This window comes from Zophobas morio, unplaced genomic scaffold (genome assembly GCF_036711695.1).
Source record: "Zophobas morio isolate AGI-343-1 ecotype UQ-CSIRO unplaced genomic scaffold, CSIRO_AGI_Zmor_V1 ptg000026l, whole genome shotgun sequence".
In the NCBI taxonomy this organism is placed as follows: domain Eukaryota; kingdom Metazoa; phylum Arthropoda; class Insecta; order Coleoptera; family Tenebrionidae; genus Zophobas; species Zophobas morio.
This window is the reverse complement of record NW_026972131.1, coordinates 8,965,828-8,983,598: the sequence shown is the minus strand read 5'-3', so window position 1 is coordinate 8,983,598 and position 17,771 is coordinate 8,965,828. Positions and strand designations below refer to the sequence as shown.

At 34.3% G+C, this 17,771-nt stretch overlaps 2 protein-coding genes across 2 annotated transcripts in view; one reads left to right on the top strand and one right to left on the bottom strand.

The window, feature by feature from the left end:
- LOC135136274 (hillarin) overlaps positions 1 to 17,771 on the top strand; it is a 75,509-nt gene that overhangs the window by 22,450 nt on the left and 35,288 nt on the right. The window lies entirely within an intron of this gene.
- Positions 4,336 to 5,664, bottom strand: LOC135136635 (uncharacterized). The gene is made up of 2 exons (XM_064066006.1): positions 4,911 to 5,664; positions 4,336 to 4,858 (listed from the first exon to the last, which is right to left on the bottom strand). The coding sequence occupies exons 1-2, from the start codon at positions 5,572 to 5,574 to the stop codon at positions 4,500 to 4,502; spliced, it is 1,023 nt and encodes a 340-aa protein (XP_063922076.1). The 5' UTR covers positions 5,575 to 5,664; the 3' UTR covers positions 4,336 to 4,499.

Sequence of the window (17,771 nt, the reverse complement as noted above, 5' to 3'; positions counted from 1 at the left end):
AGTTGAAGATCATTCATTTCAATCAGATCAGATAAAATTAATCACTGAAATGAGACAGGGTGGGTGGGCGGGGCTAATTATGTTCTTATGTCAAGTGGGAGTGGCACTAGTAATAGAACCTAGGATTTTAAACATTTCTGTGAATATATAAAAACCACAAAGTACATTTTTAAAATAAAAATTAATAAAAATTTCCCGTTTTATCTCCAAAAATTTTATACAGAGAGATTTTGACGCTGTTGTAAAAATTGCTATAGTTCAATTAGCGATTGGTAAAACGGTAGAAATTTCCGAAGCTGAAAATTACTTCTGGATATCGAAATTTAGGAGAAAATGTATTGAACTAATTTTCGAAAATAGTTGAAAAATGGTGGAAAATGTCAAAAGTGCCAAAATCAGTCTTATCTTATCAAATACTAAGTAAGGCATGGTAAATCGTTAATAAATTTTTTTTTGCAGAACAAATCTTCCTTAAATTTTACAGAATTACGTACTTCGGTATGCGTATGTAATTTAGAACCCGCGTTGAGCTTTTACTCTAGACATCGAGATTTTTGGGAAAATATTCGAAATTGTATTTTGTAAAAAAATTAAAAAATACAATTGCAAAAGCAAATAGACTGAAATATTGCCAATGTTTAAGGTTACAGAAAAGATGCTAAATCGTTTAAGGCCTTTCCAGAAAATCAACCAAATTTCAGTTTCTTTTAACCGCTGATACTTGTAGTCTCAACGTACTAATAGTCGAATTCGGTCGAAGTATAAACATAAACAGTCGAAGTTAAGTATATACTGAGAAGTTGAAATGTCTATATTTTTCCTGTTAGTTATCTACTAATCGCAAAATCTAGTTTTATACTCCTAATTTTTTAAAAGAAGCGGAATTTGTCGGACTATACTTCAACGGCGAAGGAAGTTCTGTCAAAATAACTTTCCACATTTTTTAATAGCTTTGTTGGTAGCGTCATCAAAATTCAAAAAACAAATCATTTTTTTAAAACGTCAATGTCGCCAGCAAAACTGAAAATAATAACAGTGATAATAATAATATAACCAAACAACATCTGTAATCTGTAGACAATACTATAGGGCCCCACCTTGTAGATTTTCCGGTGGACCCCCATGTCCTCAATCCGACACTGAGTAATTCCACTCGGATATCTACGGAAACACTGAAATAGTTTTAAAAATATAAACAAATATTACTAAAGTGTGAGTAAAATCACGCAGTATTTTACAATAAATATTTACTTAATCCTAAATGAATGCGAGTGTTTTATTAAAATTTCTAAGAAGTGCCTGTACAAACACTGAAAGTGCATAAGCCTATATTTTCATGACTCCCAGAGTATGAAAAAATAGAAGAAAACTCGCTATAATGTTTGCATTATAAACACGTTGAAGCAATAAATTAAGTACAAATAGTTTTAGAGGTTAAAGAATTTAATAAGAACGACACACATATAAAGCTCTTACAACATTCATAGCAAAAATAAACCTAAACAACTGCAATAATTTTATTTAGAACAGGAAAATTAACAATAATTACACTGCTTCGTTAGTTGTTATTATAATAATTTATTTATTCGTTAATTATAATCTAGATGTGTATGTCTTGGTGGTCATTGGAACACGTACACGCTATATCTTAACACGCTATTTTTCCTCATAAAACCAAAAAATATTCTTTTTTTTCACAACACAAGTTCAACGAAATAATGTCATGCACGCTAAGCCTTGACCATACAAGCGACCACATCGAATCCATTGCCCACACAAAGCAAACCTTCACAAGTAAAATAAGAACACCATTCTTGACCATTTTGTCCAAAAATACAATTACTTTGCTCACCACAACAGAATCCCGCGAAACCGCAAGCATCCAATTCGTGCATATTTCATGATCATTTTCTATAATTATGGCGGCTTTTAACGGCGCAAAAACCGTTAAGGATGCTAAGGCTGCCGCCTATATTACAGCTCGCCATCATTTTAATCCTCCTCGTTACCATTATTAATCCAAAGAAACTGTAATAATGACGATAAAATAATAAACAAACTACGACATCCACTTTTTAAAACTTTATGGGATGTTTTCACGCTAATGGAAAACTCGACACTCGCAAGTTTAGCATCTCGCTCTCGCTAGCTTTCTGCTTTTTTCACTTTTGTTTAAAACAATCACACGTCCATCTCGTTTATTATGATGCATGGTGAAAGGTTGATGAAGAATAAAAAAACTTGAACGGTTTGCAAAAACATGCACATGCGAGAAACCTTGTTTCTGCCCTGATTCGCTGTCCAGTCTTGTTTGCACTTGTCACATGTCAGACTTATCTTTGCTTATTTTATTATTAGTCGTGTTGAAATTGTCGTGATTTCATGACAAATATTTGACGGCAATTACAATATGAACGAGGACAAAGAAGAGGTCGATATTTTTCCGGTGAGGACTTCGCCGAATCGATTTCTTTTACGTTTACCTATTTTATGTCTTCAGCAAGTGAAATCCGGATACCGGAGTACCTAAAAGTACCAGTTTTCTAGCGGATTGTGTCTTTAATTCCGCTACTCTATTGGCTTTCTACGTGTCTATGTCTAGCCGATTTCCGGAATTTTGTTACAAAACGTACTTAAAACTCCAGACTGTTAATTAACGATAACAATTTATTGTTAAATAATTAGCATGAAGTTGCAAAACGGACCTACATAACTTCATGCAGATACGGTGTAATTAAATGATTTCTAATTAATACATGAATGAACTTTCAACTAAGTACCTACGACTGATTTTTGTGGTTTTATTACGAAAAGTCCAGCACATTGTTGAACGTGTTACCGCTGCAATCAGGCAATCCATCACAGCGGATAACTTCAGCCCAGGAAATAATTTAATTAATTAATTAATTGCTGGATACACAGGCCTAATTAAACAGCACAGAATACTGTTACATGACATTAAATCGAGCAGATACATATGCAAAAATGGTAATAGTTACGGTAAGCTATTCCGGAAGTGCAGTGCTATTATTATGGACGCTCTGCTTAAAAAAATGTGAATTTCATTTTGCTTTTATTGGTCTAACGGTTTTAAATTAATTGCGCTGCAGGGAATTTGATTGGATTTAAATAAAACGCTGAGAAAAAACTTGTTATCTCGAATGAAATAGTGTAACGAAATTAATTTTCTACTTATTATCCCTGCCTACTTTTTTAGAACCGTTGTAGAAGAGCAACAATGCAAATCCAGAGCAAAAACTTCAAATTCGAACATGCACATTTGGTAAAATTTCTTGCGAAAACAAAATTTATATCAACAGTGGTTTTTTTGGTGGAATGCTTGTTGTGGCGCTCAAAGTAATTTTAATATTGTGTTTTTTTTTTGTTGACGTTGTGCTCAGTCTAGCGTAACAATCTTTATAACCGACAATAATGCACATCATGATGAAACTCAGTACTTTTATGTGAGTACAATGACGCAAAGTCTGTATATTTAATTGCAGTTTCCATGCATTTTTTATGTGTTTACTTATACTGCGTCGGTTTTTCCATAAACAGTAACGAAAACATCACTTTAAATCAGTAAGTGAGAGGTGATAATTAGTGTCTTTCAAATGGGAACGCAGTGCAATATAACGGGTGTACAATAAAAAATATATTTGGAGCAGGCGGTGAAAATTCAATTGTTTGCGGCTTTTTTAAAGTGTAGAAAGAGTCACGTAAAAAACTGAAGGTCATTGAAAATGACATTTAGCGGCAAATAATGTTGGGTTAGAAAACATTTCCTCACTTTAATGCAAATCTGCTTGACGCAAATTATTCAAATAAAATTAATAAATAATTACTGGTACGGCCTGTACAACCGGCAGCACTCTTTGGGGCGACCTGCGCTTTTGTTGATGGCACCCTTTGCTGGGAGGCCCCCCTCTGTCAACGAGCGGCGGCGGTCTTTTAGTGTGGCATTTCTTATCAGCGGCTCGTACCATAGTCGAAGACCAAAGGGTTGGGCGGACCATACCCTTTCACATCTGCCTTTACCCCACTTGAACATTTTTTAGTTTGTTAGTCCTTCGATAGCAGACTAGTTGTGTGGACTGTTGGTGTCCAGTGTTGTGTACAATAAAACAATAATTACAGTCCACTTCATTAATTTCTCTTCTCACCGGCCACAGTAATTACAAAAGAAAACAAGTGACTAGTGTTTTGTGTTGACGAGTTACTTTTGAAATAAAAAAATAAATGAAGTATGCAAATCATACTGGTTATTAAAAAGATCAGTTCATTACAACACTTTGTTCAGGCAATTTTGGTTTCTTAAGAAAGTAAAAGAAAAGATAAGAATACGACACTTTATTGAAATCTTCTGTAACAACAATACGAAAGCTTTCTGCATAATTCTGTCGAACATTATGTAGGGCCTGATACATGTTGCATTTTGAATTACATTACAACAAATGCTGGAAGTGAGAACCCCCTTCTTGTAAACACAACCTAGCCTTTCACCTTACTGCATTGGCCACATTTTCTAAAAGACTTGCACTATTATTAATATCATTAATTTTGTGTATTATCCTATTCCGCAATTCTTCCAAGTCATTTATGGGTGTTGTATAAATTGAATTTTTTATATCTGGCCACAAGAAGAAGTCACAAAAAGTGAATGATCTAGGCGGCCAGTTGTTTGGTGTATTGCGACTAATAATCCTATTTTCATAAAATTCAGACAAAAAACCTATTGTAGCTCCAGTTGTATGAGCACCGTCCTGCTGAAAGTAACCACACACTAACTCTTCATCATCCAGCTGATTTAAGAATACACTTAAAATTTCGTCACGGTATTTTGCAGCATTTATGTTTCCTGAAATGAAAACATCATTATTTTGTTGTTAAAATGCTAAAAACCTCTTTACCATAAAAAAAAATTGGACCAATTATTCTGCGTTGGCTAATTGTAGCCCAAACACCAACTTTCTGGGGATATTGGGGCGACTCAATGAAAAAGTGTGGATTTTCTGAAGTCCACATTCTTGTGTTTTGAGAGTTTACATAGCCACTAAGATGAAAGTATGCTTCATCGGTGAAAAACGTTTTTTCAAGGTGGTCGCCCAGACCCAGAGTATTCAGAAACCATTCACAGTATTGAACTCTTTGAGGAAAGTCTGTTGGATGTAATTCATGTACAGATGTGAGACGATAAGGAAACAAATGAAGATCCTTTTTTAGAAGAGTGTTACAGGTACCAACAGACAAACCAAGTTGTTGTGATAAATGACGGATAGAAGTACCCGGGGTTTCTTCCATTATTTCTCTCGCTTCTTCAATTAGTTCTGGAGTTCGTTTCTTTGGACGACCACTTCCAGGTTTTCGTGTCACAGATCCATTTTCTTGAAAATTTTTCAAGGAGACATTTAAAGTTTGTCGAAACTGCGTATACTCTACGGCAAAATCAGGGAATTCTTCTCGAAACTCTTCCATACATAATCCAATTGAATAATGCCAAGTTCCATCTTCTTTTAGACCGTTTCGGTAGTACGACATAACCATGAATATTTTGTGTTGTTCAGAAAAGGTCATTCTTGTTAAAAAATGACTTTAAACGCAAAACTCACACGCTAGTTCGGAAAAGAACTGATTTTTATCACACAAACAAAGCAAAAGATGAAATAACAACTAAATTGCAAAAAGGCGATACGAACGTTTGGGTTAGGAAATCAGAACGTCAAATGTCATTTTTTTGTATTTATGATGGTAATGATGTACCCATCCATGCTCCGAAGTATATTTGGTTGCCTACTTACGCTCCGAAATTGTTTACCCTGTTACGAGAAAAGTCAAATTCTCGTTCCAGCGCCTACTCCAAATATATTTTTTATTGTACACCCGTTACATTAATAAAACAGCACTGGAAAAGCAGTATAAACATATTTTTAAATCGCCTATGTGATATTTTTTTGCCTTCTGCAATTTATAGAGCTATAAAAATTTGTATCTCACACAAGAAACCAATGACGTCATTTAAAACATATTGTTAAGTAAATTTTACTTTAAAGGTCGATTTATAAACTTGTCGCTGACGTTGCTATTCGCCGTTGACGTTGCCGTATTGAGATAAATACGCAGCAAAAGTATGCGTCGTTTATATCATCCGTTGACGTTGCCGGTGAAAGTTGGCTCCTCCCCTTGGCTCACGACGAATAAAAAAATCATCACAATTGAGATAGGGCGACGCTTACATTTTGCTTTTTTTTCTTAATGTGTGTAGTCATCTTTTTACAACAAGCAACTTAAAACATGTTTAAAATGGTAAATTTGTATAGGGAAATATGGATTTTGCAATACGCGCCGCCCCTAGGTCTGACAACGAATGAAAAATTCATCACGATTGAGATCGAGACCGATGGATGGGGCTTCTTTTTTGATTTTCTTTTTTAATTAATACATCTAGTTTTGTTTGTGTAACACGATTACTTAAATACATATTTCACATGATAATTTCTAGTAGAAAAATAAAGATTTTACAATTAAGCTCCGTCCCTCGGCTGACGACGAATAAAAAAAATCATCAGAATTAAGATAGGGCGGGTGAGCTAGGTTTATACTTATTTTGTCTTTTTTTTGTATACACAGCCATCTTTTCACAACAAGAAACTTAAAACATGGTTAAAATGGTACATTTTTGCAACAAAATATGGATTTTGCTACTATGAGGGGGGACCTAAACATGTTTTAAGTTTCATGTTGTGAAAAGAAATCTACACATAATAAAACAAACAACCAATGGAGCTTAACTGCAAAAAACTTATTTCTTTACAAGAAATTAAAAACACGTTTTTGAGTATAGTGTTGCTCAAAGAATAGTATGTATATTAAGAAAAAAAGGCAAAATATAAAACCCCACCCACCATCTCAATTGTAATGATTTTTTATTCTTAGAAACTTAAAAAATGTTTAAAATGGCAAATATTTGTATAGTAAGGGAATATGAATTTTGCAATTGGGCCCCGCCTCTAGGTCTACCAACGAATGAAAACTTCATTACTATTTAGATCAGGGCAGGTGTGGGGGGAGCTTAATCTTTGATACTCAAAAAACATGTCTTACATGGTAATTTCTTGTAGAGAAATAATAAGTATTTTGCAAATTAATGCAAAAAATAAATTCCACTCTTTTGGCTCACGACGAATAAAAAAAAAATCATCACAATTGAGACAGGGCGGGTGGGCGGGGCTACATTTTGTCTTTTTTCTTATTATGTGTACTTATTTCGACAAGAACAAACTTAAAACATATCTAAAATGGTAAATTTTTGTACTAATCAACTTAAATCCTCCACTTTTCTTATATTCTTTATATTTCTTCTACATTTTGATTGACTCCTAAAATAAAACTACAGAATATTAAGTAACATTTATTTGCTTGATGACACCGCCGTGAAAAAATTTCAAATATGTTGAAAAATAACCCATTAAATTCCATACTAAATATTTGTGTTTCAATAAAATGCTTTATTTTTTAGAAATGAGTTCATAAAAATGAATAAATACTAAAATTCTGAAAATTGGACCTACTGTTACATTCTAGGTCATCAAAAACAATATTGATGACATAGTTTTGTTATCTGCGTTTTGCTATTTAATATTTAATAGGAGTATATATTTAATTGTTTAGCACTGCTTATAACAGGCATTCCAGAAAAATTAATGCTAATTTCATTTCAAATCCGTATAGTCGAGGTCATACTTTGCCACTAAATAACTTTTTATAATTTCCTGTCATTATTTTGGAGACGAATAGAACCTAATGAAGTATCATTTATATTATTTATTATTAGCCAATGTTTCACATTTGCAATTATTTATGACAACAAAATTGCATGATACCATGTCAATATTACTATGAAAAAATTAAACCCTGGCATACTTAAGTACTGAATTTGTTATACTTTAGAGGCGAGGCAAGTTCTCTGTAAATAATTTTACAGATTTATGTAAAATAATAATTTATAAGTACATATTCGAAGTATTGTATAAAAATATTTTCAAATGTGCCCTAAGTATTACACAAGATACACTAGAAATAAATTTGCTTCTTCAATATATACTTTGTAAATTTAATTTAAACAATTGTAATGAAAATTTACCTTCAACATCGTAATAAGGAAAAGATTTTTTAAAGCAAATACGTTAAGGTACAAATAATAGATGTATAATTATATTTTCACATGAAATAACACTCGCTAGGTCGTTGATGAAAATCAAGAATAACAAAGGTCCCAGATTGGAGCCCTGAGGCACTCCAGAAGTTGCTTTAAAAGTGTGAGACTTATGATTTCGATATTTAACATATTGCACACGGTTAAATAGGTATGATTGAAATAACTGCAAGAGAGAATCTGAGAAACCAAAATATCTCAATTTATCAAAGATCTATCTGATCAAACGCCTTCTGGAAGTAAGTAATTGACTCGTAAGCATCTACTTGCTTATGAGTGTCAATTGATTTTGAGAGAAATTGTGAAAAATAGGCCAAATTAGTAATGGTGGAGCGTTTTTCCATAAAGCCATGCTGGTGAGGTGATAAAAAAATCCGAATCGAGTGATATAAATGTTTGTATAAGATGCATTCAAAACTTTTGCAAAGTTGCACAGAAGAGATATGAATCGGTAATTTTTGATGTCAGAGATATTTTCCTTCTTGAAGACAGGACATATTGATGCTATTTTCCAAATATCAGGAAAATACCACACTTTAATATTAAATTAAATAGAAGAAAACAGGATCCAACGAAATTGTTTGCACACTCTCTTAAGAGGAGGAAGCTTGGAATACCGTCGTATCTCATAGTTAGTGAAGAGAAATAAACTTGACAGTCATCACCAGGGCAGCAGGACTAATTATCATATACTTATATACAAAACAAAATTCGGCGCATTGAAGTCTCCCAAAATTAACAATTTTTCATCACTAATCATATTTAAATTTATAAATAAAGCAAAAAATAAATCAACATCATCAAATGATATTGACGGAGGAACATTCAAAAATACACAACAATAAAAAACGTTTAAGCAATTTATAAGTATGTAAATGAAAATCAAGAGAACTTTTAACATCAATTCAGAGATAATTCAGGAGTTTTGCTTAATAAAATTAACGACGTTACTAACTTACTACTGAAAATTTAGTTATATGTATTGTACCAGCAGGATTAATTAAATACTTCTATACATGTTCAGCATCTAACAAAAATGTTCTTAAATTAAAACGCAAAATATGTATAACAGAAAAAGACAAATAGGTACTCATTTATAAGAGATTGTTGTTTATCTTTTATAAATGAGTACTTGTTTGTCCCAAAACTTGTATAATCTGTGGCAAAAATGTTTGATCAAGGTTGAAAAAAGGAATCAAATTCCATTTGTTACGTTTAATAATAAGTAGATTAAAACGAAATTCAAAGCATACATGAATAACTTACAAAATTATATAAACTTGACTGTAAACGTGACACTTAGACAAAAATGTGTCGTAAATTGTTTAGCAGTGTATTTAACAATGTATCGGTATTTAATTTATTTTTTGATCTAATAACAAAAGGTTTAGTTTGAGGCAAAAGTGCAGTGTATTTAACGATTAAGACTAACGATATCAGAAAGAATGTATGTCAGTGTACTTTTGGTTATTCGAACAGTTAAGCGAGTTTTATCTTTATGACTTCCGAAAACACAGTTTCTGCCCCCCTTGCGCGTATTAAGTATTGTTTTGTGGTCGTTGGTTGAATAATTTTCCACACTTACTTGTTAATGCCTATAAGAAGTTTTATTATTCATTTGTAGTAGTTATGATTTGTTTATGAATGCTGTAATAAAAGGCTTCCCGGTCTGCAATAAATATAATGATTTACAGTGTTTTATATTGTTTCAGTTTTAAATCTAAACAATCCCTCTTTAAAATGTGTAAGTGTCACATTCAGTAATTTGTTTTTACAGTGTATTTTATTGTAATGGCAGATTATGTTACCACTGTTACATGTTGTAAGGTCAGCAGGAATTTGGATGAATTTCTTTAGACAACAGGAGTCTCGTTTAGTGTTTTGAAATCGGGATATTTGACTTGTTGTAGTTTAAACTGCTTGGCCGTTTTATATATTTAATGATTTTTTACAGCGTGCTATAAAATCTATCAGTACGGTCAATTTTTGCATATCTATGGAAGTAGGTGGTTGCACAGTTATTATTCATATACTCTAATCATCAGTTTCAGTTGAACTTTTTGTTACTGTGTCTACTTAGTGTCGCGTAGTGATATTCAATGGAAAAACTTCAGTGCTGCATGGCTGGAATTCTATAATTTTACAAAGACATTAAACAGAACTTCAGACTAATCGTAAGTGCATAATGGTACACATTTAATGCATAGCAGTTAAATACTCAAATATATTTCATCTGATTTATCCTGCGATCGCAAAGAAAATGAATCAGAGTAGCGCTGCTTGACCAAGCTTGGGGTGGTATTACTCCTTAATATGACGTAAATCAATACTAAGAGGATCTTTAACTAATGATTTTTAGCACAAGATGTTGTAATTATAGTATTTATTGTGGTACACCCGTTTCCAATCAAAATATCTCTTCAGGCTCTCGTGGAATTACCCCAAGTCAAACTTTTGCTCTTTCCACTTATGCACTTTGTGTGAGGCAAAAAATCACCAAAATTTTAGTAGGTCTTATGTCAAATTTTGAAATTTGTCATTTGTCCCAGTCAAAAATGAAACGATTTAACGACCAAGCAAAAGAAATAATTTTAAAATGTGTTAGACTATCTTGATAGAAACCAAGATCTTTTGAAATTAAAAAAAAAAGGAAAACAAAACTGGCCGCAGAAATTTTGAAAATTATATGTCTTCTAGAATTAGTCACATACAGACAAAAGTGAATCCTGTAGATTTAATGTTAATCCGGGAGATTATCTGTAACATGGTTGTTTCTAAAGAATACATTACTATTAAGTTGCTGCACAATCGAGTAATGGGAGAGATTCCCGATTTTAACGTTGGTCCTAGATCGTAAACCAACTGAATAAGGAAAATTGGTTTCAAATTTAAGAAAAATAGTAAAATATTATTTTTGATGGAACGGCCTTCAGTTAAATTAAAAAGAACAAAATTTTTACGTGAATACCGCCAACACAAAGGAAACAATTTATATGAACCTGTTTTTCTTGATGAAACATGGGTATTTAGTAAGGGTAGCATATGGAAAAAGACATGGCAAGAGGGTTCAGTAAACACTGCTATTGCAAAAACTGGAGAAGGGTGCAGATACATTGTAGTTCACGCTGGAAATAAAAACGATTTTATTGAAGGGGCCTCTTTAATTTTTAAAGCTAACAGCACATCTGGAGACTATCATGATAACAGGAACCAGGAAAAATTTGAAAAATGGTTCAAAGACCAGTTGATATCAAGTCTGCGGGAACCTTCGCTTATTGTGATAGATAACGCAAGTTGTCATAGTAGCCTTAAGGTGTCAATTTAATCTTCATAGGTATTCAGATATTGTAATAAAGCTTTACTTTATTTGTAGGAAGAAATTACTCGAAAAAGTTGGACAAAAAAAATTATAGCATATTTAAATTAAAATGGGAATGATTAACCACCCAAGGCCATGAAAAACCTTAGATCATATAATAAATAGATACCAATACTACCATGCCGTGTTCTTTCCCTAGGACAGCCTGTGACGACATCCTCCTGTCACACATCTCTCTCGTGCATGGAGGGATTACAATGAAGCTATCCTTGCCTGATCACTATTTGAATTTTGCGCGCCTAAATTTTAGGAAGTATGTCTGAACTAACTTCGGAAGAAAGATGTTGACAGCTTGATTTTATAATTAATTCACAGTAGATAACGAAAGCAATAGTAAATTATTGGGCAGCAATTGTGATCCTTTATGACTACATCACTTAAAATAGGATCTTTGTTCTAAATTCTAAAATTGTTTTTTGTACAACAACTCGAAAGAGAGGTTAGAAGAAACATCTGTCAAAAGCGACTTGTTGCGCTGGTGCGGTACAAGGATGGAAGTGAAATAGACATATACAGATGAAATGCATATAACAAAGATGAAGATGTGGTGATCACACAAGGATAGCATTATACTACTCCCCTGGACGTAGAAAACGACAACAGATAGCTTCATGTCTAGTCACACCTTTCAGTTTGAGTATTGGTATCTATTTATTATATGATCTAAGTTCATACCTCACCGGCACCGACTTCATTATTCTCTCATCCGTCACACCCTCTCTCATCCTTCTCCTTTTCCCAAACACCCTTTCCGCAGATTCCATTAATCTCTCATATATCTCATTTGATTTCAGCAACTTCTCAAATCGTCTTTCCTCTTCTTCCATCCATCCTGACCATTCACAACTCCTTCTTTCCTCATCATACAATCCACACTCAAAAACAATATGCGAAACATTCTCTACCCTACCGCAACCACACAGATCCGTATGACTCAGTCCTCTTTTATTCAAAAACTCATTCATACTCCCCCCATCAACAAAAACAACCCAAACATGCCTGGTTCAAACCAAACATTCTCACTCGCAAACCTCACACTCGGAACAAAATCATGAGTCACTCTACCCTTCTCGCTTATATCCCATCTTCTTTGCCAGATCTCCCACAGTTTCGCAACCAACACACCCTTTTTCTCCAGATTCTCTCTACTTTCTAACCTAATCTGCAGCCGTCCCAATTCTCCTAGACTCACTCCCCTTTTCGTCTTAAACATCACTCCTCTTCTCAAAAAACTGTCCTACAAAACACCATGCACCCATACAACATGCTCCTTTGACACCTCTTCACCAACTCCCTCGCATATCCAAACCTCAACACATCACACCATACCCCTGTGCCATACCCCCACACCAAACGAAGCACACGCAACCACCAATCCTTTATACATATATCACTCGTACCGTTCGTTTATCCAGACCCCATTCTTTCCTCAATACACGCATCAATTTCCCCATCACTCCAATCACCCTACCTCTCAGACTCTCGATTTGCGGCCTAAAATTCATACGCTTACTAACTCTTATACCCAGATATTTCACCTCTTTTACATACTTCACACGCTTTTCCTGAACCCTCACATTCGGCGGTCTCGAGTTAGACAACGATCCCTTCAGAAGCATCATAACCGTTTTCTTCCCGGAGATCTCGAATAGATTCTTGTGGACATCCTCTACATACCTTCCTTTCCACCTCATTTGTCCCTCCTACCACACACACTTTCCGATCTCTAAAATAACTCGCCCAAACTTTGGACTCCTTACACCCAACTTCCATCAATTTATTCAACATCGAATTCCAGATTATCAAACGCACCTTTAAAATCAACAAAAATTCCCAACACGTACTTCTTTTCCGACCACTCCACAACCTGTTTCACTCTTATCCACGCATCCTGTATTCCCAATCCTTTCACGTATCCGAACTGAGCCCTCGACCTTATTCTTTCAAGTACCCTCGCCAATCCCCCCACCAGTACCCTCTTGCCCATCACACTCAAAAGGCAGATAGGTCTATACGACCTCGGTAATGATCTATCCTTATCCATGCCTTTCAAGAGTCGCGCTACCTTCCATTCGTCCGGAACCTATCCTTGTCCCATACATGCATTAAACACCTTCAACACATATTCCGGAACAGTCTTCCACACAAGCGCCATCATTTCAGGCGTCACAATAATTACAATTCTAACCCAGAGTTAAGACTAAAATATTATAATAAATTTTGTGGTTATATACTAATGATAATAATGGTAAATAAAGATAATTGAGCGTGAGAAACCACAGCTCTAATAAAACAAAGTAAATATGAGTGGACAAACAATATAAGTCAAAATTCCACTCATTAATGTAACTCCTCCCCCGTTAGGTCGGAAAATAAGACGGATGTTTTATTTTTTGCGCTGTTTTCATTGTAGACGTTTTTTAGTAGATGGTATATGGGAAGTGTTTTTCCGACGATGGACGGTCTGAGTACGGAAACTGAACATCCTGTATCTATCAGAAGTTTCAGGGGCGGATTACTAATTTGAATATAAGGTAGTGAGTTGCAAGACGAGATGCTATGGATTTCGTATCGGGCCTCTATATAAAAATTTATGAGTTCTTCCGCTTGATTTGGGTCATTATAGGTTAATTCCAATTGTTGATAATTCAAATTATCGTTGTCACTTAAGTCAGTGTCAAGATTTGAGCTACATGGTAAACTGTGAGGATCTGTTTGCTCATTTTGCAAACACTCGTAATTAGTGTTTTGTTGTTGTAAACACGGAAAATTCAATTGTCCTGTTTGCTGATCGACATTATGGGTAATGTTTAATTCTTCTGATATGAAATTTTGGGAATTATGTGGCTGAACTGAACTTTGTGGTCGTCTCATGAATGTATTTCTAGATGTAGTGGACATTGGTTCAGGAAGATTTTGAGGTCTTTGCCCTGACGGTTTAAAAACGTTTTTTGGGGTACCAAAAACTTGGGCATTTGTCGGAAACCTTTGTTGAACAGGTCGATGTTTAAGCGTAAGGGGTTGACTCGGAAATGGTGTCTGAAATGTGTTAAAACCGTGAGGATTTGTATGAATTTGACGAGCACCAACATCTGAGGGTTCATTGAAAAAGCGTTGTTGAACTTTATGTGGTATGATTTGCGAATTTTTTATTAATGGGGATTGGTCTTCTGAAGGGATTCTGAAGCATGTTAGCAAAACTTTGTGTATATTTAAAGTTTTCTTCTTCTGTCACATAGCACATAGCTTGTTCTAACGAATTAGGATTACGGAGTCTAATAACGGTTTGCACATGACCAGATAAACCACGAATGAAGGTTTTCAAAGCGAGATTATCGTATTGGTTAGAATACACAAGCTTTGTAGACTCCGAAATAATGGTGTTAGAAATGGTGTTTAGTTTAGCTGATAAATGACTTCTTATTACTTGAATTCGTTTTCCAAAATCTAAAGGTTGTTCGTTTTTGGTCGGATATATAGTTATGAGATCTTGTTCTAAACAGTCTAAGTTTCTTAGATCACCGAAACTTAATCTTAAGGCATCTTTAAGAGAATTCCAATCTCTTAATTCAGTTTTTGACGCAATAAGTAACTGAGCCCTATCGGTTAATTTACTAAGTACAACTCTCAGCAAATAATCTGTTAATTCTGCAACACACCCACATGTACGAAACAAATAATCACACGCATTTATGAAAATTTCTAACGTGTTCTGATCACGAATATAATGAGGGATCGTATCAACATAAAGTTTGAGTAGTTGATAATTTGGTGCATTATTTGTTCCATTCGTCATGATTGGATCGAAGTGAATATTAATGGTGTTAAACAAACTGATTAAATGCTCTATATCGTTATTATCTACCATTAAATTTTGTAGACAAGAAAAATTATTTTACGTTGTTTCGTTTCATTTTGCAATTTTTTAAATGAAAGAAAAAAAATGAAGAGAAAAAAAAAACACAAAAGTAAATTTTAAATCCTATCCAGGGAGTTAAAATTAGAGGATGAACGGGATACTCGGACTCACCTTGTATTGCCAGTGGTTCGAGCGAGCCTCTTGCCCAGGTTAGTTGATCTGGAAGTCCACTTCGAAGTCTGACTCGATGCAGAATTCTTGGGGTGGATCAAAGTCCAGGTTCTGCTTTTCAGATAACGTTGAAGGAATAAAAATTCCAAATCGCAAAAATCTGCTCGATGCAACTTGCGACTACGTTATCCTACCGACTGCGCCAGTTATGAAATTGAAAAAGGAATATTCAACAAAGAATTTTATTTCCTAATAATTACAATTCTAACCCAGACTTACGACTAAAATATTATAATAAATTTTGTGGTTATATACTAATGATAATAATGGTAAATAAAGATAATTGAGCGTGAGAAACCACAGCTCTAATAAAACAAAGTAAATATGAGTGGACAAACAATATAAGTCAAAATTCCACTCATTAATCTAACTCGTGTTCCTCATGTCCTCATGCTCCTCTTAACCTCATCATAATTCACTCTCTCCACGACACCCTCCACCCCTTCATACAATTCATAGTTCACGTGAACGTCAACTGTAGTTACGGGGACATTTAATATTCAACTGAAGGTTTATGACAGCTCGATAATACAAGTTTCTAGCTCTATAACGTCCAATCTAAACAGCATGTGCTTGGTGCTCACTTTTGGTAATTACTGTAGCAAAGAATGTAATAATAAAGAAACATTATAGAATTATTTGCCAAAACTAAAACAGAAGAGTTGTTCATGATTCTTTTTTAAAATATATGACGACAAAATATTTATAAAAGTTCGTTTAGGCACACCTATAACCATAGTTCATTATTTATTAATAATATAAATATATTATGAACATAATTACTATTAATGTTAAGTCATGAAAATATACATATCTTAACAATAATTTATTGTTTACTAATTTTAATTGCTGTTGTTTATTTCCCACCGCTAAATGTCGTGGAAGAAACTAGTCGTTGGTATAGAACTCGAAAATGCAACTTCTAAGTAGTGACCTTGCCTACTGAGCCATCAGTCCACCACGCATCGTTCTAGTAATGTCGTAAATGTGCATAATAAAAAAATATACTTAAAGTTATAAGTTATAACAAACAACTCCTTTACTAATATTATTATTGAAAAAGTACAATTTTTTTAAAAACAAAAAATACTACTTATTAGAAAGTACCATGTAACTAAAGATTGTATACTAAATTCCCGAATGAAAACTATGGTACAACACAACTATTTTATTAAAGTTCATATGGTCTCCGAGTTATCTGAATATGTGGCCCCTGTCGGCGAAGGCTGTCTGCCATCAAAGAGAAAGATTCAAGGATACAACACGAGACATCTTTTTCAATTTTCAGCATCCATATACGGTCGAGCGCTCATTACGTAGGTAAAATCAGTGTCGGTTTGTCGACAACAGTTACCGCCGCCTGGTTAAAAGAAAAATTATGTCAGATACTTGTTTGAAACCTACAGGTGATATTTGGCCACCTTCCCTGCTGATAATAACAGCTTTTAAGCTGAAATAAAAGCTAGTCGGAATAAATTTGGGTAGGCCCCACACCTACTAGCGTAGTGGTGAAATTTGACGAACGTGTGGGTGTTTTCGCACAAAATTTTCATAAAAATCGTGAGAGAATGCAATTTACAATTCGGCCTTCCGACCTACGATTACGCATTTACAAATGGGCCATCGACGTAGATTTCCAGTTCTTGACAGCCTCGAAGCCCCCGACCTGTGTTATGCAATTTTAACAACACCTACGGCTGACGACCCGGTACTCGATGCCCGATTTGGAAGCGCTGCCTATTATGACGTCGTGTTACGTCATCGAGAAGGCAGAATTTCTTCTTCGTGGAAGGATTTGTCACGGAAATGTTGTCTTCTTTTCGCGAACTTTTTCAATCCAATTGTGGTATGAATGGAACAACTAAATTGCGTCACGCTTCGTGAGAAATCATTGTTTTATTGTGAATGGAGTGTCGTTAAACGCCAACATGTTTGGAAATTTTTATTGCAGATTAAAACTGATTATACATCAAAAACGTGTATGGTCTTTCTACGATGACATTTGATTATCCAAGAATTATCAACAGCAACAACGTCTATTCTGTTTCTTCGAAGAACTGGAATAAATTTAAAATTTTTTTGAAAATAGT

Bases quoted from the DNA above. Each gene is read 5' to 3' on its own strand.
- LOC135136635 (XM_064066006.1), bottom strand. From the start codon at position 5,574: ATGACCTTTTCTGAACAACACAAAATATTCATGGTTATGTCGTACTAC. The intron at 4,859-4,910 runs GTAAAGAGGTTT...TTTTCATTTCAG, and splicing joins TGGTCCAATTTTTTTTTATG to GAAACATAAATGCTGCAAAA.